Source organism: Magallana gigas, chromosome 4, assembly GCF_963853765.1.
Source record: "Magallana gigas chromosome 4, xbMagGiga1.1, whole genome shotgun sequence".
In the NCBI taxonomy this organism is placed as follows: Eukaryota; Metazoa; Mollusca; class Bivalvia; order Ostreida; family Ostreidae; genus Magallana; species Magallana gigas.
The window spans coordinates 19,138,918-19,162,958 of NC_088856.1; the positions used below are offsets into that span (position 1 = coordinate 19,138,918).

The window sequence follows — 24,041 nt, forward strand, 5'->3', positions numbered from 1 at the left end:
TTTCGTGTATGTCAACAACGAAAGTTGAATTTGTCCGCCATGTTTACCGACCTTGACCGGTTTTATTTTTGGACAGCCAATGAGAATTCAGGAGCGGATCTTGAACTGAATATAGGAATTCCCCTATTTTAAACATAATTAACGCGGTAAATATGAATTTTCCATTATATACCATTTCCTTAAATGATGTTTTAGTGATATAACAAGGTAAGATCGATTATTTACACTGACATTCACTTTATCAAGCCCATCAAAACTCCAAGCGTACACCCCATAAAATCACGCGAGAACTGTCATGGCTGCTGAAAAAGACGACTGGTAAACATGCTGATGTGTTTTATCTGGTTTTGGTTTATATACGGTTAAATTGTTCAACCTGAATTGAAAAATCATTTTATCTAAAGGAAGTCAAATATAAAATCGATCTTTTCAGACCGAAGTCAGCCGCATGAAAAAATTAATTTTGCACCATTACGGAGATCCTGTGGAATTGTAGCCCTCTCCAGTAAACATCAGATATAAAAAATCCAAGAGGGCTACATTATTGCAGCTAGTGGTAAGCATTTCTAGCTAGTCCAGCTAACGCTATTTTATGGTAAGAAAGATAACTCGAGTCGTGTTTGTTACCTGACAGCCATTGTGATTCGAATTTCTTCTGTTATGTAAACAATGGTAAAAACTTTAATAGACTTTATTCTTTGTGATTACAGCCAGAAGTCTATAAGTGAGTAAGTAAAATTACACTTCCGTTACTTATTCCCATCCTTGATAAGTAAAAATTCGATAAATAAGAGTATATTGATGAAAATGAACTTAATATAGGAAGTATGGCAAACTCGATTTTTTATCGATTCTCTTTTATATATACCGTATTTTTCTGGGGCATAGGCCGGTATTTCTTTTCTCCGATGAGCGAGCCCCAGCCTATCCCCCGGGATCGGCTAATTGTAGACTCATAGTTGAAAAAATTTAACAGTAAAACATAAAATCCACTGTTTTTATCCATTGTACTGTTGTAGCAGTTTATTATGAGGGTTGTTCGTTTTTTCATCCGTTTGAACTATTGTTCGATAGTTGTCCCGTTGATAATTTTTGTAAGGACATCGTGAGTAATAAAATGTACAGTACTGTACGAGGTATATCTTTACTACCCCAATCAAAAGAATTTTTTCCCACGCTCGTGTATGAACCTTGGAAACTATTATTGCTTAGTAAAAATGAAAACGAAACCCGGTAGAATGTAATATGACGGAATTTTTGTGAATTCTTCATGTCTGCATTCGTGGGAATCACTGGTCTAGGGTGTAGAATAAATCAAATGCTTTGTGTTTTTACAATTAATTTTCTGTTGGATGAAATAGCGGTATTCTGGAGTCGTGTGAATATACAAAGGTGTGAAACCCGTGACTCAAACACAGCCTGGAGACACGTAGTGTACACCATAACACTTCATTGCATTAACTGTGTTTTTAACATTACAACTTCTCTGCATAACGGCAAGTCACTATTTAATTAATTAATGGAAAGAACACAAATTAAATTTTTTATGTTTGGTATTTCGTTTTCTCATTCATAGCGTTTACGGGGGATAAATCTATTTGAATATGAAACCACGTGTTGAGCTAATGGACGCCATATCCCGTATTTAAAAGTAGCTTTCAAAGTATAACTTGATTAAATAAAATTTAGCACTAAGGTATTAATAAAATATAAAAGGTTTGGTAAAATATTATACTTAGTTCTACCATACAGAACCTGGAGGTTGGTGTAGCAATTAAATTTACACTATGTAAAATTACGATACGTAACGATACACTGACGAATAGAGAGACCAAACAGCCACAAAACACAGATGTATTTATAAAAATTGTTTAAAATATATATGTTAAGCAAATTTAATAACTTTAATTACTCTTTTGACTTTCTACATCGATATTCTGAAAGTATATACCTCATACGATGACTTCCTTGATCAGCGGTCATACTTTCCCTATAGTAATCATCGATTGAAAATCGGCCTATCCCCCATTTCGGCTAGTCTAAGGATTTTTCTTGAATTTTGTCTAAAAATGAGCAATTCGGCCTATGCCCCACATCGGCATATGCCCCGAAAAATACGGTAAGTAGTTGGGAAAAGTTGGTACTTCCTGGTAGTTAATAATACTATTACTGATTTTTCCAAGCATAAGTTGAGTTCCCATTGAGTTGGGAAAACGTGCGCTGAATTTTACAAAATTTTGTCTTGGTCGGGATCGGAGACATCTTTGTCTTTTTGTGAATATATATAGATAGCATTATTTACTGGTGAGAAATACAGATAATTTATGACATTTGCGATATAAACTCATGTTAATTTAATTCTTTCTGTATAAATTGTTCCAAACATGGAATATAGATTTTTTAAACAGGTCCAGTACAATCACTAGATTTAGCTACGTAGCTTGATTTACCTACATAGCTTTATTTACCTACCTGAAGTAGGTTTATTTAGCTACCTTTATGCAAATTTGCATTTTATGTAAAACAGACAAAAAGTCGCAAGGAACTGTCAATCTATATTTGTACTGTGTAGTTTTATAAAAAGCAACCCAGAGCAAAAATAGTTAAAACGTCACTGCGTTTTAGCAGTTTTAAGGAAAACGTGCATTTCTATTGTTTGATTAACTGTATGACACCTTGTGTGCGATGAGGCATGGATAATTGTGATTGCTTCATATTGTGCCGAATTATTACTAATCAATCATCATGTTAACCAGAACTGTTCTTCTTTGTTTTCCCATTTAGAAAATAGCTGTTTGGTAACACATAAACAGTTATACATAGCCCCAAAACTTTTAAAACTTTGACTGCATTTGTGAAAAAAGAGCAACAGTTTTAAGAGTGATTTTTTTATGAATTGTTTTCAGATCAGTTCAAAGTTGAAAATTGCTGCTGCACCTTAGTGCGACTTTTAGTACAAATGCCCATTTAAGACAAAAGTATGATTGAGTAGGTAAATAAACCTACTTCAGGTAGGTAAATAAAGCTATGTAGGTAAATCAAGCTACGTAGCTAAATCTAGTGATTGTACTGGACCTGTTAAGGATATTCAAATATGTGCCTTATTCAGATCGCGCTCGAAATACACTACAGAATTATCTTTCTTGATTCGCTCTCCGGGTAACATACTTAGTCAGTGTTTGGGTACATTTAAGCATCAAAATCTTCTATATTTTGTGACATTTGGTTTAAAGGATGGCAATTCTTCCCAAATGATGGATCATTCTGCCTAGAAATCAATGTTTTAAATCGAAAATATTGTTTTTAATTTTTAGGTGGACTAGCTAGCATTTCCCATTATAAATCTTCGAAAGAATGTTTTCGTTCCTGTGAACTTTATCAAATTATGAGTGAAATATGAAAATGAAAATATATCTTGGATATTTTCCCTTTTATCAATTTCAACTGTATTTCTTTCACAGGTATTTGCATTTTAATCTAAAATCAAAAGTGATGAAAGCAATGACTTGGGACACACTATAATTGAGCATTTCACTTCGTTGTAGGCTAATAATTATAACAGGTATTAAAAAGAAAATTCACTGAACTTAAAGTAAATTTCTGTGTAATACCCATGATTAACTCACCAAATGATCATTTCGGTTAAGTTCGTTTGGCAGCCACTTGGTATCATCACCTGTCAGCGAGCACACTCCAACTGGCACTCCGCGGCTATCCCCGTGCAACTGAAACAAAAAGCGCGCGGTTTACATCACGTGTTAAATGAGAAACTTCCGGTATAATATCAAAGGTTTACCCCCCCCCCCTTAAACAAAATCACCAAATTTATACGGTTTTTTAAGGATGCTTGCATTTTTGTATTAATTAATTCCAACTTCGATGTATTATATTAAATGTGCTTTATTTAACTACTGGACATGCTTTCACTTGTTGTTTTATGAATGGCGTGACACACGATATTATAATAATGCTCAAGACCGACAGGTGAAAAAAGTTACGAATTTTTCATAAAGAACTGATTGGTGTCCACTCTCAACCACCTTTATTAGAAATAAAGTTTTTCTTGACAACACAATTTTCTATTAAAATGACGAGAGAAAATAAAATATAGTGAAATAGACAAATGTTTTGTGGTTTTTTTTCGGGGAGACGCAAAATCATTTATTCAAAATTCTCATAAAGTTAGCTTTGAATGTCCTCTTCCTATGTGTTCTGGGTTTTGTTTCAACCCATTATACCATGCACTGTATTTGTCTCAATAGCTGAATAGGAGTGAGGTACCCTAAACCTTCTTTGTTTATGCAGCCATGCATCGATCCTTCCAATAAAGTTATGTTGGTCTAAATGTCTGCAGAGATCTTACACGCTTTTATCGGTATAGAAGAGAGAGAGAGAGAGAGAGAGAGAGAGAGAGAGAGAGAGAGAGAGAGAGAGAGAGAGAGAGAGAGAGTCTAACATTACAATGAAATTATAAATGTGCATGATAACTATGCAAAAATCATATTTTGCTCTTTTGATAGCAAAAATTAAAACATTGTCACGAGGACATCGATCACTCCCGATTCCCTGATGTGATATTTTATGACGATTAAATCAGATTAACAATAAACAAGTGATCAACTTGTAGTGCTCAGTTTGATTATAGTTGCAAAACTGTACAATTGTCAATTCGTACAGTATAAATTACAGAAAAATAAATTATAAGGAATGAACTTAATATCTACCCAAGTTATACTCGTATAACCTGGGTTGGAGCAGTTTACGTTTTTTTTGGGAGTTGATTTTAATCAACTCTCCTATGCAGTTACTCTGACAAACCGAAAGTGAAAGAGTGTTTGGACCAAAGCACAAATCATCGCCGCTGACAAGACTTAGTTCTTGAAAATATTGATAAATTCGAAATAATGTACGCTAAAGCTTTTTTTTTTCAAGGAAACTTATTTATAAATACCTTGAAAATAGCCAGATTTTAAATGGTACGAACATTTTAGATGTTTTTTGTAGTCGTATGTATTCTTACGCCAGAGTTCAATGTAGTCTCGTTCAACTCGACGCTCGGCTGTCTCCGTAAATCTCCGACAAGCAGAGAGTCTCTCTTGCTTGTCGGAGATTAACGGCGAGAGCCGAGCGTTTGGTTGAACGAGACGAGAGTTCAATATTGCTTGGATCCCTAAATTTTCCAGAAATATATCTATCACTGATACATAGTTTGATTGAACTAAATTAATTCTATCTTTAAATATTACTTAACATGATTCATATGGGGTTTTATCAACATTCTTGTGTCGAAAAAGTCCGAAAATTCATATTATAAAAATGTGCGTAATTCAAATACAGATTAGAAAATACCTTCACTTGTCATGCAAAATAACATATCATTGAATTTTAAATAAATAAACGTCGATAAAATAAACTCCCGTCAGTTCTTCGGTACTTTGATTATGATACGCTTCGCGGATTAATTATAAAGCGTAAACTGCCCAAACCCAGGTTATACTTTTATAATTTAATTCTGGTTGTAACGCGGCATTTGATTGGATAGAAAAATTTAGTTAAATTTGTATAACCTGGTTTGCACGTCACAAGACACGTCACAATGCACCAACGTACTAATTCACTTGACGATACGTTTGAATTTTGAACAGATTTATATCATTTTTAAAAGTAAAACGGACTCAATTTGTACAGCAAATTCCAGAAAATTAAATTATAAGGAATGAACTCAATATCTACCCAAGTTATACTCGTATAACCTGGGTTGGAGCAATTTACGCTTTTTTATAATCCGCTTCGCGGATTATAAAGCGTAAATTGCCCCAACCCAGGTTATACGAGTATAACTTGGGTAGACATTGAGTTCATTTCTTAAATAACCTTGGTAGACATTGAGTTCATTTCTTATATATTGAGCGTTTCTTTGTTTTGTTTTGGGGTTTTTTTTGGTTTGTTTGTTTGTTTGTTTGTTTGTTTTTTGGTTGTTTTTTTTTTTTGATTTAGCATCTGCGGACCCAGAAAAATTATCAAGGGTAACTTTAATTAAAGTTCAGTTTATTCACTCAAACCAAATAATTTGGTTCAATAGGAACATGCAATATCATAAACAAAGTAAATGTATATTCATGTACAAATCGACAAAGGTATACAAACACAGTCACAGGAAAAAGATTGTAAAAATAGACGTACGTACATGTAACAGAATTCATATTTTATGTAATATGGCTTTAATTTCTTGCAAGATAAATTAAACTAATTAGTTACACAAATGCATCTGAACAGAAACTTAAGACTGACTGGGGGTATATATACATACAGGCGGTTCACGGCAGAATTTAAGCCTTGTATCTTAGTATACAAATCAATAAAAAAAAAGTTTAAAAAGTCGGGAAAGAATTCTGAGTGGACGCTATCATTCCGTTTATTTCGGACTGTCGTTTGATAGGTACAGATAGTAACATGCATTTATGGACGCATTTTTCCGCGATCTTCAATTTAAATTAAAAAAGAAAAGTAAACATCAGCCGGGGGAGAACTCCTGCGTCCTGTGGACGGGTAACGTGTCGTACAGTGGGTATGGACTCCAGTCTGTCAAGTGGCCCGTGGAGGGCAGGAAACTCGAGAAGGCCCACCGGGTGGCGCTGATGGTCGAGAGGGGTCTGACAAGGTCCCAGTTCCGGGATGTTGAGGGGGAAGTCAGCCACCTGTGTCACAACAAGCTGTGTGTGAACACGGCACACCTGGTGATAGAACAGCATTGCATAAACCAGGAGCGGATCCATTGCTTCCTGCTGGGGCGCTGCACCGAAGCCCACTCCCCGCTCTGTCTTATGTAAACCATGTTACTTGATACTTGTATTTGGATATATCTGTTCATTTATCATTTTTCCTACATGGAAATAATCTAATGTATGTCTACCTATATATACTAATGCATGATCATGTTTACTCTACACATCACCTTTTTTCTTCTTTCTCTAAAGAATTGTATAGGCTTGCTGTGAAATCTTTGTTATTTAAATTGATAAATAATGCTACATATGTATATGCAATAGTAATTTTATACGATCAATCTCAAATACATCTATCTCGGGGGAGGGGGTTACAAATGGATTGGGTTTTTAACAAGGAAGTATATGCGAGGTTGCAGACTCGAAATTTAATCTTGATTTTTTGTTTTATGTACTCAGTACCTATCGCCATTGTCACATCTAAGTAAAAATTTGAATAATACGCAAAAAATGTTTTATATTTCAGATATGAAATGTAAGATGTAAATATATTTTGTTTTATATATTTTGATTCGATTTGCTAATTATGTGCTTGATAAATGATCGTCTTAATTTGTATATCGTAGTAAAATGATCTCCACACGCATTAAGCTTCACCCAGTTACATGTAATTTTATGTAACCACAGTGCTTGGGGATACAAGTTCGTCCAGGCAAAGCTAACACTGAGAGAAAAATAACTCCACTACTGCTGACACATCCATATATAGCTAAAATATGTGATAAGTACAAGTGATCATCCACGCGTGCCACAAATACAGCTTGTAAATTTGTGCCTTATATAGGCCAATTTAATCTCGTGTGTCAGTAGATTTTGTTTACGCGTAAATAGCACGAGCCTTTTGACAGGTGTGATTCATAGATGCTATTTTTCCGACAGCTGTTTTTAACAACTGTTCGTATGTGACCAATATGGTTTTTTTCTGAATTATAACTAAACATGAGTCGTTTGGGAGGTGTTTACCGGGACGAGAATGTCGTCTGTTCGACAACTTGTGAAATCTACATCCCGTCGTCCATACCGGGATCGGGTACTTCCGCTGTGAAATGTGAGTTGCATTCGTTCGGACGCTGTGACGTATACCTGATTCAAACCACAGCTTTGTCCCAGACTAAAACTGGGTCAATTCTGGACATACCGGGCCAGCAAAAGGTAGGGCGCACGTGAAGATGACGTCAATTAATTATGTACATAAAAGTTTACAATTAATTTTAACTAAAAAACATACTGGTTTTCAATGAACTTGTAGTCATAATTGAATGTGTCCTATTTTAGAAGGGAACAAAATTGCAATCATGAATTTTAAACAATCATGATCATACTAGGATTCAATTTCACCTTTTTTGTGTGAATGATATGTACATATGATATGTGCATGCAGCTTACACATTTTCGTGGACCGATACTTCCCTATTTTACGCCTGGTTTCACAAAGACATTTCATACAGCTAATCTTATTTCGTAGAAGTAAACACTTTCTCAACAAAATGAATTTTATAAGGTGAATTTTACTTCAAATACTATTGTACAAAAAAATGGTTTGTGAAGGAATTTCACTGCAAGTATGAAGAAAGTCAAATATCTTCTTACCTATGAAACCCTAAAACATTTATAACAGTTAAGGTTATTTTCTTTCTCTAAATATTGATTAGAATTTTTATATTTACATCCACCAAGTATGATTCCCTCTTTTTCTTATGGAACTGCAATTCATAGAAAATCACGGACTGCACGAAATATAATCATGATGATGTCTAAACTCAAATCCTCATAGTGTTTCTTTTTGCTTACGTACTGATGTACATTAGCTCTAATTTAGTTAATTTTACTAACTTAATACGACCAGTTTATCAATTTGTTAAAAAGAAAGATGTAAAAATTAATAAATTGCTTTCTTTGCTGATTCATGCATGTTATGAAGGTAGCGATCATTGCATAACCATAACATAATCCGCTAATGATATTTTTTCTGCAATGCTGCCACCTTCATATCTCGTATGAATCACCAAAAAAAAAGAAGCGTTTTATTGTTTAAATGACGCAAATCATTTCACCTTGCTGTACAGTCCAACATTTGACCCAAGTACATCGACCTCTCCAATAACAAGTTAATAAATACTTTAACAGATGCATTGGAACCATATCATCCATGAAAGATGCAAAGAGAGAGAGAGAGAGAAAGAGAGAGAGACAGACAGACAGACATCATATAACAAGAATGCATGGTATTTTACCACGTAATTCGCTACTGTGGTGTACTTTGATATGATCGCATCATACGATATATATTTTTAAAATGCACAAGAACTTTAGAAGCCAGTGACATTCGTTTAATTCTGTTAATTGTCGTTAAGGTGAGGATGGACTTGGACCTGAACAATATTTTGGCGGACAATCTCCACTACATGACCAAGGACCAGTATTGGTACGAGTTCTCGCGGCGCTATGGCGCCGTGGAGCGCTGTGTGACCGTACATTTCTGTAAGGAGGACGAGCATTGTGACCGGTTCCTGGAGCTCCTACATGTCACGTTCAGCACCTTGGAGGAGTGTAGGCGACGTAATATCAAACCCGAGCACTGTACGTGTCTGGTTTACTGTATAACATGCTCGTATCAAACTGCCAAATACTTTAAAATGTGGTTCAAATATAAACATATTTTTCAAATCAGCAGAAAACGACTTGATTTTGAAAGGTATCATGATCAATCATAAGAAGTATATGAGTCAAACAGGCAGAAATCAGCAATTTGGTAAAAATACGATTTTCTAAAATTTGATTTAGTGAATATAAACATAAGGGTCGAAGATTTGAACTCGCGATCGGAAAATGCGATTCACAATCCCGATACTTAACCACTGAGCTCTTATGGTAATCGACAATGATATCTGTACAGTGATGATTTTCATTTCCTTACAATTCATTGTAAAGAGAACTTTCATTCAATAATTTGTAACAATTAATAAGGTTATTAACATTTGATTGTTAGGTGAATACTAAAAGGTTGTACAATCATTCAGTTAATAGGTATTCAGTTGATATCCCATAATTTCTAGTCGTCTTCCAAAGTGAGGACTGTTTAGATGTTGCTCTTGGTCATTTTATATATCTACTGTAATGTCATGTTGTAAATTTTGAATTAACCGGGTGGCAGTAAATACAAAATTTACAACATGACAAAGTAATTTCAAACAATTCATATCTAAAACTTTGAAATTATAGAAAAACGTGTATAAGACTTGATATAATAAGTGTAGTTGAGCCTTCTCAGCACACATGCATGTACAAGTATTTTGGTAATAGAGATTGAGTCATTTTATGAATTCAGAATATACTGTATGGATGTACTAGCAAACGAAAATTTATCGGAAATTGTGCATTCACGCCCAACCGGGAAATTCAAATCATTGCCCAATAAATCGTTGAGTTCAGAAACGTAGCATTGATATGAAACTTTCTTTTAAAGCGTATCGCCTGATAGCGTTTGAAATCGTCGGAAGAATAAGTATAGCTAGTTCCACAGCGTCAGAGGCTGTAGGGAGGGAGAGGAGCGGGGGATACACGTACGAGATGCCGTGGGACTGCGTGCTGGACGTACATCTGGGGAGGGAGGAGAGATCTCTGGAAGAGGAACATGCCATATTCACTCATATCGTTCACAAGAAATCAATCTCAAAACCAAAGGCAGTTGATTTAGATGGTATGACTTTACCTTACCAAATCATCACGCATTTCTGCAATTCAGGTTTCTCTTCACAACACTTGACAGTTTTAGCTAGAAGTGTTTTGTAACAATACACTAAACACCCAGATACTAGTACTGGTAGTCAGTTCTGATTTTTTTTCAGATGGACAAATTGATGGAGCATTGGACAGTCTTCTAGACAAATTAAAGTCACGTGACACGCCGGATAGGTACCTTCAGTGTCAGAAATGTTTTGAGCCATTCGCGCGGGATTTCAGGCGCCCTAGACTTCTACCGTGTCTTCATACTCTTTGCTCCAAGTGCTTAGATGAAGCGAATACCGTTGATACAGTTCAATGCCCAGTCTGTGATACTAGATTTAACATCGTTGACGTAGAAAAAGAATGTCCCGAAGATTTGACTAGATTTGATATCTTGGATTTCCGTAATCTAAATGACGAAAACTACAGGCTGAATTGTAGCGTGTGTCCAGACAAGGTTGCAACGCACAGATGCATTAGGTGTGCAGAATGGCTATGTCCCGAATGCCAAGAAGCGCACCAAAGAGTCACGGCAACAAAGAAACACGCTCTTTCGCCCATTGATGATATCAAACGTGGTAAAAAATTAGACGTTTTCAAGAGAAATGTGATTTGCAAGCGTCATTCTGAAAATAGTTTGAAATTTTACTGTACCGCGGAACCTTGCATGGAACCAGTGTGTGCAACGTGCTTATTGGAGAAATGTGAAGAGATGGACAGGCACAAGGCTGTGGAGATAGAAAACATTGCAAGAGAAAAACGTCAGCAGGTTTACAGGCTTAAAAACGCAATCCATGAAAAGCAGAAGAACGTCGCTGAAACTATCGAACGAATCGAGATCGAAAGGAAAAATATCGAGGATAATGCACATCGAGTGGCCGAAAACATTGATTCGACATTCGAAAGTTTAATGAAGGTACTTGAAAAGAATAAGATCGAACTAAAGACGGAGTTACAGAAGGTGGCTAAAACAAAACTAGAGATATTGGAAGAACAAACAACGGGGCTTGTTGCTCTGAAGAAACAAATGGAGGACGCCGAAGATGTATCGAATTGTGTCTTGGTTTCTCCAAACTCAGTTGCTTTCATGCAGGTTAATATGTTTTTTGTACTACTGGTTCTTGCATGGAGTGTTGCCTAATTTTGTAAAAACAACCATGGTATCATAGTTTTTAATGCTAAACAAAATTTTCAGCACCTTTTTGTTGAATGTTTGTCATGTGCACTAGCCAAAGTATCTAATTTTGCCTTCACTCTTAACACACTTGATAGGATTAGGAACACTTATCTAGCAAAGATGAAGATGTTATATACGATTGTCCTTTATATTGTGTATTTCTGTCAAACTCAAAAAAGAAAATCGCTTATGATGCATGGGTTAATACAACTTGTATAATTGCAGACTGAGAGGGCCATCATAAAGAGACTCGATAAACTTGCTACTGGGGTATACGAGGCCAGTCCACATGAGCTGCCAACCTTCGGTTTCTACGATGACTCCTTGGAGTCAAAGTTTGAGCAGGTTGTGGCACACAGCGCCCAGATCTGGTCCTCTTCCATCTCTCCAGGCAAATCAGTGACCATAGTGGACGAGACTTACTGGGAGGATGACTCGGTCAGGTTCACAGTGATACCACAAGACTACCGAGGGATTCCGATCAAAATTGACTCTGCTGTGATGAGAGCGACCATCAAAGACCCAAAAGGTAGAAGAGTACCTCCAGATCTAAAGGTAGCCCACTGGTCTGGGAAAAAAATTGAATGAACATCCAATTTTTTCCAGACCAGTGACCTACATATCTGCAGTTAGCAGAAGAACTGATATCACCTTTGCCCACTTTCAACATCTTATATGATAATATATAATTTTGTACTCAATTATTGCAGTTGCTCTATAGTCTTAACCTGGTAATTGTATAAAATTTTCCTACAGGAAATACCATCAGCTGTGTTCTCACGCCAAGACAGGACGACTATTCTCTGATTGACGTCACAGCTGACGTCAGCGGATTAGGGCGCCACCTACTCAGTGTCTACATGGGTGAAACCATTGTTGCATCTGCCGAGTTTGACCGAACTCGAGGTATCTGATTCAGCATTAACTTTTATGAAGTACTCAAGAGTTTGGAGATAATACCTTTTCAAATACATGTACTAGCAACTATACATTGTATGCATCAATTCAACAGTGACATATACATTTTTGTAACTGTTATATTCATCCTGTTGAATCAACCGTTTTTCGATATCTTGGTTTCAGTGTACCTCCGGTCTACCTTACCGCTGGGCCAGGCACAGAAGGTTATCTCCCTTGATTTGGACGAGACAGATGCTTGAAAGCCAAGATGCTGCAGAATGTGATATTGTTCAACGTACCACTAATGTGTTGTGACGTTCTCTACAGATAAACTACCGTTAACAATAGGAGAAAGTTTTCTTTGTGGCATTATAAATTGGCATCAGATTTACAAGCATGAATAAATAATGTATTGTTTAATAAATGAGTATAAAACTGTACCCAATTACATGTATTTCATTCCAAGATTGTTAGCATGATATACTAGTACGTTTTTTCTTCCTTCATTGTTGGTTATGGAACAATCATTGGTCCTGTTATACACTGGTAATAGTTATGGGGATTTCCTATTATAAAATGCATGTACTAGTTTCCCATGAAAAATGGGATGCCAATGTTTAATAACTGGAAAGTTTACAACTAATATAAAGCTAATGCAACTATCTTTAGCCTTTGCAAAACAAAAGAAACAAAATCACAATTAATTCACTCTTGTTTTTAATGTTATTTTGTCAAAAATTAACAAGATATGATGTGACAAGGTAAATGAAACGTTGATACATCCACAGATCTGCGCTGTTATAGAATAAGTTAAGAGTGAAAAAAAACCTATAAACTGGCTAGCAGTCAGCCGTTGTACAAACACAAGTGTCTACTGGGAAACCAGGTAGAGTAAAAATCCACACATATCACAATTTCTACCAATTTCCCCATAATGGAAGTTCTGAAAATCCATCAAAATTTGAAATACTGAAGAAAAATTATTAATATCTTGCAAATCCACAACAAAAGAAAACATATTTAGGTTGTGATAATAAGAGACTTAGTTCATTGGAAAATGTAAACATGGTCCAGTTCACAAAAATGTAAACATACATGTATGCATCCACAAAATAAGAATATTCCTTTTTTCCTAAAGCAGATAAAAATGTAATCCTGTAATACACTGGCTTTTTTTCTTAAATTGTCAATGTTCAATTTGAATTAGATCCTAGAGCTATGTTGTCATTATTGTTGCTGTGCGAGCTTGCGTTTGAGAGACTCGGGCATCTCGGGCGGTGGGGGTCGGGGCAGGCGGAAGTAGACCTTGACAGAGTCGTAGATGAACCACTGCAGAGCGGTCAGTGTACCGATCATGATGATCCTGGGGCCAAGTCCCTTCCACATTCCTGTCACAAACAATTCATCCAATCAGTTTTCATAAATTTACACATATTAAAACATTATTTAGAGAAATGTTTGTTTGGAATTGCCTCCTAGGGGTGTCTAGATCCAGGAGAGAAGGGAGGCAATTTTTTTTAAAAAAACTTAAAGTTTAACTCAATAAATATTAGTAAAGTTTTTATTTTTTGCTAATAAAATTTTATTAGCTGGGGGTATTTCAATGAGTCAGGAGGCTATTCCAAACAATTTTATTTTGGCTTATTTTTTACTTGAACAATTGTTTTAAAACATAAAAAGATGCTTTTGGATCTTAAACCATATTAATATCGGTACCATATGCTTGAAATAATCAAAGAACAATATGAAAGTGTGTTAAACGGAATAAATAATACCCATCCTTACCCTTCAATCCTAGTTCCTTAGCTGCACTGACGAAGTTGCTTCCTGGAGCGTTGTTCAGTTTGGATACAATGGTGTCAGCTGGATGAGACACAATGGCACAGAAAACTCCAGCTGAAAACAAACAGATCCAGTTAGTGTATCTTCTCTTGTAAGAATGCTCTCTAAAATCTTGACTAGTTTTAAAGGTGTACAAACTAACAAATATGCAATTTATCTATAGGGAGTTGAAAATTAGAGGTTTTCTTTTTCCATCATATTTATTTGCTGTATGGAAAAGCAAAAAAAAACAACACACAAACAGTAGCTTAATCAAGTTAATGGAATTGTTTTTCAATTAGAGATCAGCAAATTCTTAACAACCTTTACTTTGAAAATACAGTTGAACTTTGAGATCTCGAACACTGATATCTCAAATACAATGGATATGTGGAAGTGATTTGCAAGTGCCAACCATTTATTTTTAAAATTATTTTTCCCTTTATATTTCGAATACTTCAATATCTCGAAGATTTTAAACGGTCCCGTCTAGTTCAAGATACAAAGTTGTACTGTATTTCCTTTCAAAGTTGCAAGCAAGCATAATTTTATTCCACCGCTCTCCTCCACTTACCAATATAACCAGCAGTGAATGTGACCATCAACTGTTCTGACTTGTTGCACTCTGAGCGTGGTTTTGGCACAACATATTTATACAGGGCCTCCAGTGTCCTCTCAAAGCAGGAGAACTTCATCATGGTGTAGGGGATCTGTCGCGCCCACAATGGAACCAGTCCTTTGTAGAAACTACAATCAAGGTCCAAACTTGTCTTAGTTATACTTCTTTTGGTTAACATGCTGATCTAATACACTTTAATATTCCTAACATTTGAAAAAGACAGTTAGATATCAACACAACATCAATTCAAACAAATATCAAATACATTAATATATATAGCTGTGATGAAATATGCCTATTTCATTATAATGCATTGTCTTGAACAGGAAAACAGAACAAGCAATAAAATTGTTGCAGCAAAATCTTTCTATCATACATTTTTGCATTATTCAATTAAATTGGTCTTATGAAATACATGAGATATGTGATTATGTACAATGTACAGCTTTTAAGATACTGATAAAAGGTTATCTATAGCTCAAACTTCTGACAGACGTATTCCAAATTTCCAATCTGTAGAACAAAGTATAACTAGTTTTGATATCTTCAGATCTGATTTCTTGGATTTTTAGAAGCTCTTAAAGTAAAATTTGGGTAAGGTATTTCAATGCGTTTTGATATTGATACTCATAAAGTTGTGCTTAGTTCAAAGAGAATTTCTTAAGTAACTGTTTTGAAAGAAACAAAATTTACCATGACATCTAAAATGTGGTAAAGAGCTATTTAAGGGGTATAACTCAAGAAAACCTTTGAAATGAAAAAAAAAACCCAAAAAACCACCAAACAAACTACAGAGGCCAATTCAGATTTGTTAAGGTGGAATATCCCTCTGATAAGAGAGATAACTTCTGTAGAAAATAATCTCACTTTGTTTCTGTTAACTCCCAATTATTAAGGCATGTAGCAATAAGGGAAGCAGTGCTGGGCCCCAATTTATGTTGGAAGGCAACATTTATTTAATATTTAATTATTAAAAAAAGGAAATTTGAACCAAACGATCGAAACCCAAACTTTTGGCAAGTGAAAAAAAGTAAAGAAAACTTTCACAAAAAAAATGTAAGAAGCGAATTATATTTATCAAAATTTTAATGAGGCAGTGTCTACATGTATACCCCTTCCCCTCCCCCAATGGATTAATTTTTCTTAGAAATATTACTAAATTTTATGTACTAGTTCAGTACATGAACAGTACATGTTTGATGTTTTAGGCCAGAGAATTTTGGATGAAATTTTGCTCTCTCTCTCCCCATTTATAGCTCGTTCACAAAGGTGAATGAATTATAATTGAGAAAAACGTGACCAAGAGCATTGCAAACTCTAGGCTTAATTATCATCGTTTGAAACATAACATTTCAAATGTTCAATATTGAATATGGGTTTTCTTATCTGAGAGAGCAGATATGGGACAACAAAAATAAACAAATAATAATATTACATTTTATTCAAGACAATATATCCCTATATTGAGATCATACCAATTACTGGAAGATCATTCGTTTGACCCCCTTTTGGTGCTATAACAAAATGCTCTCACGACTGGTTAACACTTTTAGTACATGTATTTCTAAAATATATGGATCCATTCACATGAACTATTATCTGATCCAAATTTAAAAACAGAAAACATTTCTGATTAATTAGAAACTGTGGCAATTTATCAAGTACTGTATGCAAAATATGTATGTAAAATCTTCAATAGTCTATGATAAAGAAAGATAACTCTTGCTAATTGAAGCAATTTTTGTTTCAAACCTATACAACAAAGTGCTATTCTGAACTAAAAAGCACCGCTTCATTATGTTTTTTAATATGAATTGGCAATGTATATAACTATATATTATTTTCATATACATTTAATATTTTTAATTGTACGCTGCGATGGTAAAATTTTGTTTTTTCTATTCACTATGTCTAGTTTTCTTCATAACATGATTAGACACATTATCAATTCACTTCAACTTTGTTTCATCTGAATCTATTGATATTGACTTTCATGAAAATCAATATGAAATTTTTTTAAAAAGATATGGTAAAATTAATAGCAGAGGGATATTACACCTTAAACTTTTAGATACATGTAAAATATTACTTTGACCAAAGAGAAAAAATCATGTTTGCACAAATATTGTCCAGCACTACATGTACAGACAATTATGTGAAATGCCTTTCCCTCAAATCAATTTTTGAAAAAAAGTGTCCTGGGAAGATGAATACATGTATAACCTTTTTAAAACCTTCAAAGACTTACCCGTTAATTCCCTCTTCTTTAAGAATTCGGGGGAATCCCTCTCTGAGTGTTGAGGACCACCCAGGCTGTGTCTGGATTCTAACCTTGACGGCCTCCATAGGACACAGGGCAATGTCGGCGAAGAACTCAGCAGATGCACTGGCTACCAAATACAGGGATGTCCTCCACAAGAAAGCATTTTCCTAGACGAAGTATAGAAGCAAGTGAGCAACAATTTTTTTTACTCTCTGATCCAATGGTTTAAATCTCAGTTCTAATAAATTTGTCAATAAAGATCTAGTGGTAAAGCAATCTATTTCACCTACATGTATTATAATCAGTGACAGTAAACAATAAATTCTGCACCATTATGGAGATTCTTTGGAATTGTAACCCTCTCCAGAAAATGGGCCTTAAATGGCAGATATAAAAAATCTGAGAGATCTACATTATTGCAGCTATTAGTCTACCTAAAACTCTGGTTTTCATACAGTGATCTAAGAAATTAAAATAACCTCACCCCTTTCAGAATTTTAACAAAAATTTAAGTAATTCTGACTATTTTTCCATATGTACACATGTACATACAATAAAACTATGTCTTAATAGACCACTATTTTTAAATTTTTATGACATTTGTATCAATCAGGGAAATTTGAATTTTCATTTTGCATTCTATATCGTTCACTTCATTTTCAATGAAGATAATTTTTTTTTTACTAAAAGAAAACACTTATTACCTCTCCCATAGCGTTTCCATAGACAATCTTGAAAACTTCATAGAAACCAAACTTGCAAAGCCCCTGCGCTGAGTAGCCAATGGCTGTGGGTGCCCATCCTTTGGCCAATTCTTTCATACCGCCTTCTTGGACGGTCAGTCTGAACCCATTGACGATGCCTCCATATTTCTCAGGGTTGACCTGGATACGACACTTCACCAGATCAAGGGGAACCACTGCAGTGTGTGTGATACCACAGCTGAGAATTCCACCAAAACCACACAGAGCATAGTATTTGTTGGATCCAAATTCACAGCTTGTTTCCTCTTGAAAAATAAATAAGGGCTAAATTTCAAAATGAAACAATAACTGACGGATGACTTGAAAATCTGGATATATGTTTATACATATTCTTAATAGAAGGGAACTTATAGAAATTATCCTTAATATCCAAAAGATTTCTCTAAGAAAAACTGCTTAGAGTGAAATAATTTTGACATGATCATACGCCCTTGACATGACCGCGAGTCTGTTAAGACAATTCATGAATGGAAATTTTTTCGAATAGTCATTCTATATTTAACGCACGCCTTCCTTTTAATAACTTAATTTTAAATCTATAAAATTTCTTACCAGCAGCAGCTGCAGCCATTCCTGTTCCACTTACATCGCTACTTTTTGTCTGACAGTTGGCCTCTGCAAGGAATGGTTTGGCCAGCGGATTATTCCGGGCAGTTTCAATCAAAGAACGGAACATGATGCCCTGTAAAAGAAGAGAAAATGTAAATATGTTACACAAAAACCCAATCTACAACTTTTGTTCATATTGCAGCTCCAAGTTTCTATTATTTACACGAAATTAGTAAAGCCGGTATCAGCTCTAACCTTCTTTCAATGGCGTGTCGATACGAAGGGTCGGTTATTACAGTTACGGGCCAAATCTTATTTTTTGAGTGCCATTGGTTAAATGGCGATGACGTCAAAGTTTTTTTGTTCAAAATAAATATAATGTATAAAATAACGGATATACGAAATGCATATTGGTCACTATACCATGTAATTAAGATCCCTGGATAGCATTGTAAGATTTTTTCACAAAAATTTGAAAGAAAATTTAATTTTATTGGTGATGCACACACCCTCCCCCCCCCCAGGGTAAATGTCAAAACCTTTTATCGCGTAACATTGATAAAGCCTTCCTCCTATTAAATACATGATCATATCAACGCAGCTTTATTAGTTTATACATAGGTTTTGTTGAAGTCAGTGTGTTAAATCTTGTTTAGAATCTCCAATTCTCGACAGAAAGTAATTTTGTACACAATTAAAGATTTAAACTAAGGATGATTTTTGGTATACTGGATTAAATTTGATAAACTAAAAGCCTATTACCAGCATAAAACTGTATTATTTTATATGAAATGCATTAAATGATATACAGTACAAATCATGTGCACAATATTCTAATGCCTTTTATTAACATTAAAAATGCGTCATCCAGTGATTATTTCTCATATCGCAATTCTATATATAAAATTTGCTTTTTTAATTAATTTTTCAAAAATCCATAAAAATCAGTCATATCCTTAGTACTGCTGAATAATTCGATCTTTGCTTTGTATTTCTAAATATACGGACATGCATTTGGTCTACACTGAGTCTCTTTATCATACTTTGTTTGAAAAAAAATGATTTGTTTTTTAAATTTTGTTTTCAATATTTTAATATTATCTTCAAAAAATTATTTATGACCTCCAGATTCTTAAAAATCGTGTTAATATGTACGTACATTACTGTGACTCCCCTCACTCGTAACAGTCAATTGTTAGATCGAATTTTTTAACTAGAACTCTGAAGTATTTTTCTGTTTTGATATCGGAAGGTATATATTTGACCCTATTTGTCTTTCGTATACAGGTATATATTGCCCACACTGCTAAAAACTTCTTATTTTGGGGATAGTGTATTATTACCAATATATATACTATAATGATTCCATTATTTCATATGGAACTTCGATTAAGTGATATTGGGAAGGACTGGGACTTGAGAAGAGGAAGTGTACGATTAACCATAAAATATAAATTGAATTTCCTGAAAAAGTTGGATCTCACGTACATAATGTGTCAGAATTCAAGAATGAAACACAAACTATTCATCAACAAATTTATATTTTATAAATCAGATAACAACATGCATTCGTATAACACAATTAAGATAGAAACTTCAACGATGTAAAATGACTATTGAAGAGAAGGCAGGTGAATAAAATCAGGTAGATCGCTCCCTTTCCTCCAAATGATACATTAGCTGCATTTGTACCTACATGTAAAACAAGAGAAATTACTGAATAATTGTTCAAAAGAATTGAAATTCCATGCTATTGACTATAGGCTGGACCAATTCATTTCACATTCGTTTTTATTCAAAATCTGCTTTAAAAAGTTTTTTTCTGTTTATGAGTTAAAATAGTCTTTAAAACAAATTTCATAGCAAATTGAGATCCATAACTCACAAATTGAAAGTTGAAAATTGTGATAAACGGCTTCCCCGACATGATTCGAAGCTGCACATGTATATGTACCAGCCGTGTCGCATGTGACGTCATGAAGACTTAGATTTTTCCCCACAGCAAAATATTCTGCAGATTTAGAAAATTGACACAGTTATCATGAATCAAATGAAAATACGGTTTTTTTTAAGTAATGGATGTCAAATTCTGTTTCTATGGTGTTTTATTTTTGAGATTAAATAAAGACATTTGAAAATCCACTCAGAGTGATGCCTGACAGCAAGTTTCATGTTTGCTCACCAAACGTAGTCTGCTCTTTAATAATCTTTTTGTTCTTAAAAATTTCACATGTCAATAAAAAGCATCAAGCTCATGAAAAAAAAAACCAAACCAAAAACTAAAAAACAAAAACATACCCCCTTTTCTTATCCAACTAACCAGGGGCTTGGGGTTTCCTCTGACGTCACAGTAAAGGTCCACATCCTCACCCTCCGACGCGCTGACTGTTGTACTGGATAGCGTTTTATTAATATTTGCTGGAACTTATCAGATTCATCTACATGTTTTATCATTACGAAAAATATAATTTAGCTGCAGTGTTAGTTTCACTTAGTTTATTTATCTATTTTCCTCCCATCAACTTATTTACACGTAATTGCTTCAGAATTTAATTGTTAAAAACCAATACGATTTCTCAATAGAGAAGATTTGAGAATATGAGATATTTATGCTGATGATTTAAGGCGTAACTTCATCACTGAATGATGTAAATTACTTAACCCTTTTTCAGATTATCGATATCATGGATTATATAAAATTGATACATTTGCCAAGAAACTATTGAGGACGTTAATACAATGCATCAAACAGTCTCAAGAATTCTAATTTTTCAAATCTGAATTATATTGTGTATGATATATAATACCTAGGACATCCAGATACAGAGTTTTAAGCTGCACTGGATTAGTGTTCAGCAGACATCTGTAGATTCCTGCGTCATCCTCTCTGACGTCATGAATACGAAGACCCCAGTCGTCATTGCTCGACCGAACCAGTTCAAACCGATCGTCTGTAGTATAGCTCTCATTGAGCACAAATAGTGGAAATCCTTCTTTTTGAAACCAAAAGACCTCAATTAAGATAAGAGAAAAAAAATGATAATTATGACTTTTCATAACATTTAAGGTTCAAGAGAAACATATTTATACTTTACTAAGAAAAAAGTTTCTGACCCCCCCCCCCCCCCCCCCCCGCGATGCCCACTTGAATAAAAGATTGCAATACATAGATGTATAAATGCATGGGGGGGGGGGGGCAAGTTCGTTTTTTCATTACAGTTGGACCATCAAGGACCTCACTTTCCGGTCAGTGATGTTGTGCGCCGTGCACGGCAGAGTAATCTCCCCTTCCTCGATCACCGACAAAGACTCTGTGTCCCCATTCAGTTCTTGTCCATAAACTCGTCCTGAAAATCGAAATGTACCACAAAATCAAAGTCCATCATCCGCCTGTACATTCAAATAAAAATGTTTCCTCCTTTCATTGATTTTATGTAATACCGGTATAAGTGCAATGATATAACAAAATTGTATCAAGCTGAAAAAACGTTTTAAATATACAAGCTCTGATTAGACCGAGACTCCTGTTTGATTCCCTGACCCAAACACCCCTTCCTTCCAGCTGAAAAAAAAACCCCTTAAAATAAGTTTAACTTTGTACATTTAGATTGTTTATATGGAATGAACTCTCTATCTTAGATGAATTAAAAACTGATCAGGAGATTTGGCGAAATTCCGAAATATACGAATATTAGGCAGAAATCGAGCATTAGTGCGGATACCTCTTTGAAAGATATTCCTTTTTTTCATCAAGAAAAATTTCTCTTACTCAGAAGTCATGAAGTTATAGTACATGTACTTTAAACAGATTGTGGGTAAATATATTTACGATCGACTAATCTCAATTCTATTTTTAGATATTCAATAATCATTAACTAGTAACTAATCTTGGCAGATCATCAATTTTCTAGATTATACTTTCGCTAATTAAATGATTCGAAGTATGCAGCTCTCTTTAATTAAATACATTTTACTCATCCGGTTAATTGATTAGAACTGAACTTGAATTAAAAGTGCATGTAAGAAATAATTGAATATAACTTCACAAAGACCAAACGTCCCCTGTAGACCTCTTCACGATAACTGCGGTACTGTTCTCCTGCAGGGCAAAATGATATACTTTGCCGAAATAATTAGAAACAATTGACGTTACGTTATATTTCACCAAATTATGTCATTTTTCCCTTCAAAAGAGCAGTACCGCAGTTACCGTGAATATCGCTTAATTAGGTGACCTTAAGTATTTCTTTTAAAAAATGTCCTGTTTACATGTACATGTATGATAGCTATTGTCGCGAATTATATCTACCTACCCAAGCAGATAACACAGATTCCGACAAGAAAACAGAAAGTAGTGACAAGTTGTACGTCCGTCATAATGGTAAATGGTTCCAAATCACGACCTCCAAATAATATGAAACAATATCTGGACTTAGGAGACCGTGTTATTTATGGATTTATATTATTGAATGCAGGCATTGAGAATAAGATTAGGGGAGTAGTTCTGACTTAATTCTATATATGCCTGTGCAATATACAAGGCATCCATCTCGGGCGCTCAATGTCGTTAACGTTATTCCTTTGTTGTACAGCGTAAATTGAAAGTGCCATGTCCATGTATATGTGTTTTTATCCCGAATTCAAAGACTTATGGTATTTTTTTTTCGCCAATAGATAAAGGAGAATGTGTTGTGTTATTCTGGAAGAGAAATTACTATTGTTTATCAAAACGCAGACCTAGGAAAACGCAACAGTTACCATAGTCCAGCTGTTGAAAAATGCTGTCTTTATGATGCTGGGGGCCATCTTCGGAAGCCGATTGTCCTGTTTGTTTTTTGTCATTTAAGACTATAAGATAAACGGCCGGTGTAATGAAGTATAATGACCCCCGTAGAATAATGACCGGGGGTCATTTTTCTACGTAGAATAATGACCCCCCTGGCTGAAGAATAATTGGATTTTTCTGAAGAAAAAAGACCCAGGGGTTATTTTTCTTCATGTTAAACATGAAGAAAAATGACCCCCATAAAAAAATGCCCCCCCCCCCCGTAAACATGAATAGAAACTGGTTACCCCGTATCCAGGATATGACTTAAAAATTACTTTATTTTTCACTCTGTTCAACTGATTTTGAAGTTATAAACACCGATTTTGTAAATAAATCGCTGTATATAGTTTTTCCTATCCGTAGCAAGCACACGCAAAACACTCTTACATTGCCACAAATTGATTGTTAACAGTTACGTTACTTCGAATTCTCTCGTCGACAAACGGCGGGAAATGACGCATATAAAGAAAATTCATTCACAATGAGGATATTGTGTGATAATTAACGAACAATGATAATGAAAGAATAATTGTTGTAATAATATAAGCAATATTCATTGGTGAATGAATTGTCAATCGAAGAATGATACATGTATATATCTTTATGGAA

General features: G+C 34.8%; 3 protein-coding genes and 1 long non-coding RNA gene across 6 annotated transcripts in view; 1 reads left to right on the forward strand and 3 right to left on the reverse strand.

Annotated features, from left to right (window-relative positions):
* LOC105321073 (uncharacterized) overlaps positions 1-3,720 on the reverse strand; it is a 57,958-nt gene extending 54,238 nt beyond the window's left edge. The window contains exon 1 of the long non-coding RNA XR_010712922.1: positions 3,627-3,720. This is a non-coding gene — a long non-coding RNA (uncharacterized lncRNA). The remainder of the gene's footprint in view (positions 1-3,626) is intronic.
* A 3,622-nt stretch (positions 3,721-7,342) lies between these two features.
* LOC105331631 (E3 ubiquitin-protein ligase TRIM45) lies at positions 7,343-13,657 on the forward strand. Its single transcript, XM_011433905.4, has 7 exons — positions 7,343-7,937; positions 9,140-9,365; positions 10,252-10,485; positions 10,634-11,604; positions 11,914-12,217; positions 12,445-12,594; positions 12,772-13,657. Exons 1-7 carry the CDS (start codon positions 7,725-7,727, stop codon positions 12,846-12,848), a joined length of 2,175 nt encoding a protein of 724 aa, XP_011432207.3. The 5' UTR covers positions 7,343-7,724; the 3' UTR covers positions 12,849-13,657.
* On the reverse strand, positions 13,289-18,991 carry LOC105331629 (solute carrier family 25 member 3). 2 transcript variants are annotated; one of them, XM_034448600.2, is made up of 7 exons: positions 18,860-18,991; positions 18,608-18,737; positions 17,996-18,300; positions 17,277-17,458; positions 14,984-15,156; positions 14,374-14,484; positions 13,289-13,976 (listed from the first exon to the last, which is right to left on the reverse strand). In XM_034448600.2, the coding sequence occupies exons 2-7, from the start codon at positions 18,729-18,731 to the stop codon at positions 13,816-13,818; spliced, it is 1,056 nt and encodes a 351-aa protein (XP_034304491.2). In that variant the 5' UTR covers positions 18,732-18,737; positions 18,860-18,991; the 3' UTR covers positions 13,289-13,815. The 2 variants fall into 2 exon arrangements, with proteins under 2 accessions (XP_034304491.2, XP_034304492.2); XM_034448601.2 differs by having other exon boundaries at positions 18,828-18,886.
* Positions 18,992-19,452: 461 nt separating this feature from the next.
* LOC105331628 (igLON family member 5) lies at positions 19,453-23,349 on the reverse strand. Of its 2 annotated transcripts, none has more exons than XR_010712924.1 (6): positions 22,918-23,349; positions 21,845-21,951; positions 21,412-21,616; positions 20,903-21,042; positions 20,490-20,615; positions 19,453-20,296 (listed from the first exon to the last, which is right to left on the reverse strand). XR_010712924.1 is itself a non-coding variant. In XM_066081557.1 (6 exons), exons 1-6 carry the CDS (start codon positions 22,979-22,981, stop codon positions 20,187-20,189), a joined length of 738 nt encoding a protein of 245 aa, XP_065937629.1. In that variant the 5' UTR covers positions 22,982-23,114; the 3' UTR covers positions 19,462-20,186. The 2 variants fall into 2 exon arrangements, 1 of the variants encoding a protein (XP_065937629.1); XM_066081557.1 differs by having other exon boundaries at positions 19,462-20,296; positions 20,903-21,028; positions 22,918-23,114.
* Between the last annotated feature and the right edge of the window lie 692 nt (positions 23,350-24,041).

Bases quoted from the DNA above. Each gene is read 5' to 3' on its own strand.
- LOC105331631 (XM_011433905.4), top strand. From the start codon at position 7,725: ATGAGTCGTTTGGGAGGTGTTTACCGGGACGAGAATGTCGTCTGTTCG. The intron at 10,486-10,633 runs GTATGACTTTAC...ATTTTTTTTCAG, and splicing joins AAAGGCAGTTGATTTAGATG to ATGGACAAATTGATGGAGCA. The intron at 11,605-11,913 runs GTTAATATGTTT...GTATAATTGCAG, and splicing joins ACTCAGTTGCTTTCATGCAG to ACTGAGAGGGCCATCATAAA.
- LOC105331629 (XM_034448600.2), bottom strand. From the start codon at position 18,731: ATGTTCCGTTCTTTGATTGAAACTGCCCGGAATAATCCGCTGGCCAAA. The intron at 15,157-17,276 runs GTAAGTCTTTGA...CCTTGATTGTAG, and splicing joins AAAGAAGAGGGAATTAACGG to TTTCTACAAAGGACTGGTTC. The intron at 13,977-14,373 runs GTAAGGATGGGT...TGTTTGTGACAG, and splicing joins TAAGGAACTAGGATTGAAGG to GAATGTGGAAGGGACTTGGC.
- LOC105331628 (XM_066081557.1), bottom strand. From the start codon at position 22,981: ATGACGGACGTACAACTTGTCACTACTTTCTGTTTTCTTGTCGGAATC. The intron at 21,952-22,917 runs GTAGGTAGATAT...TTCGATTTTCAG, and splicing joins AATCTGTGTTATCTGCTTGG to GACGAGTTTATGGACAAGAA. The intron at 20,297-20,489 runs GTGAGTTATGGA...TTTTACATGTAG, and splicing joins CAATTTTCAACTTTCAATTT to GTACAAATGCAGCTAATGTA.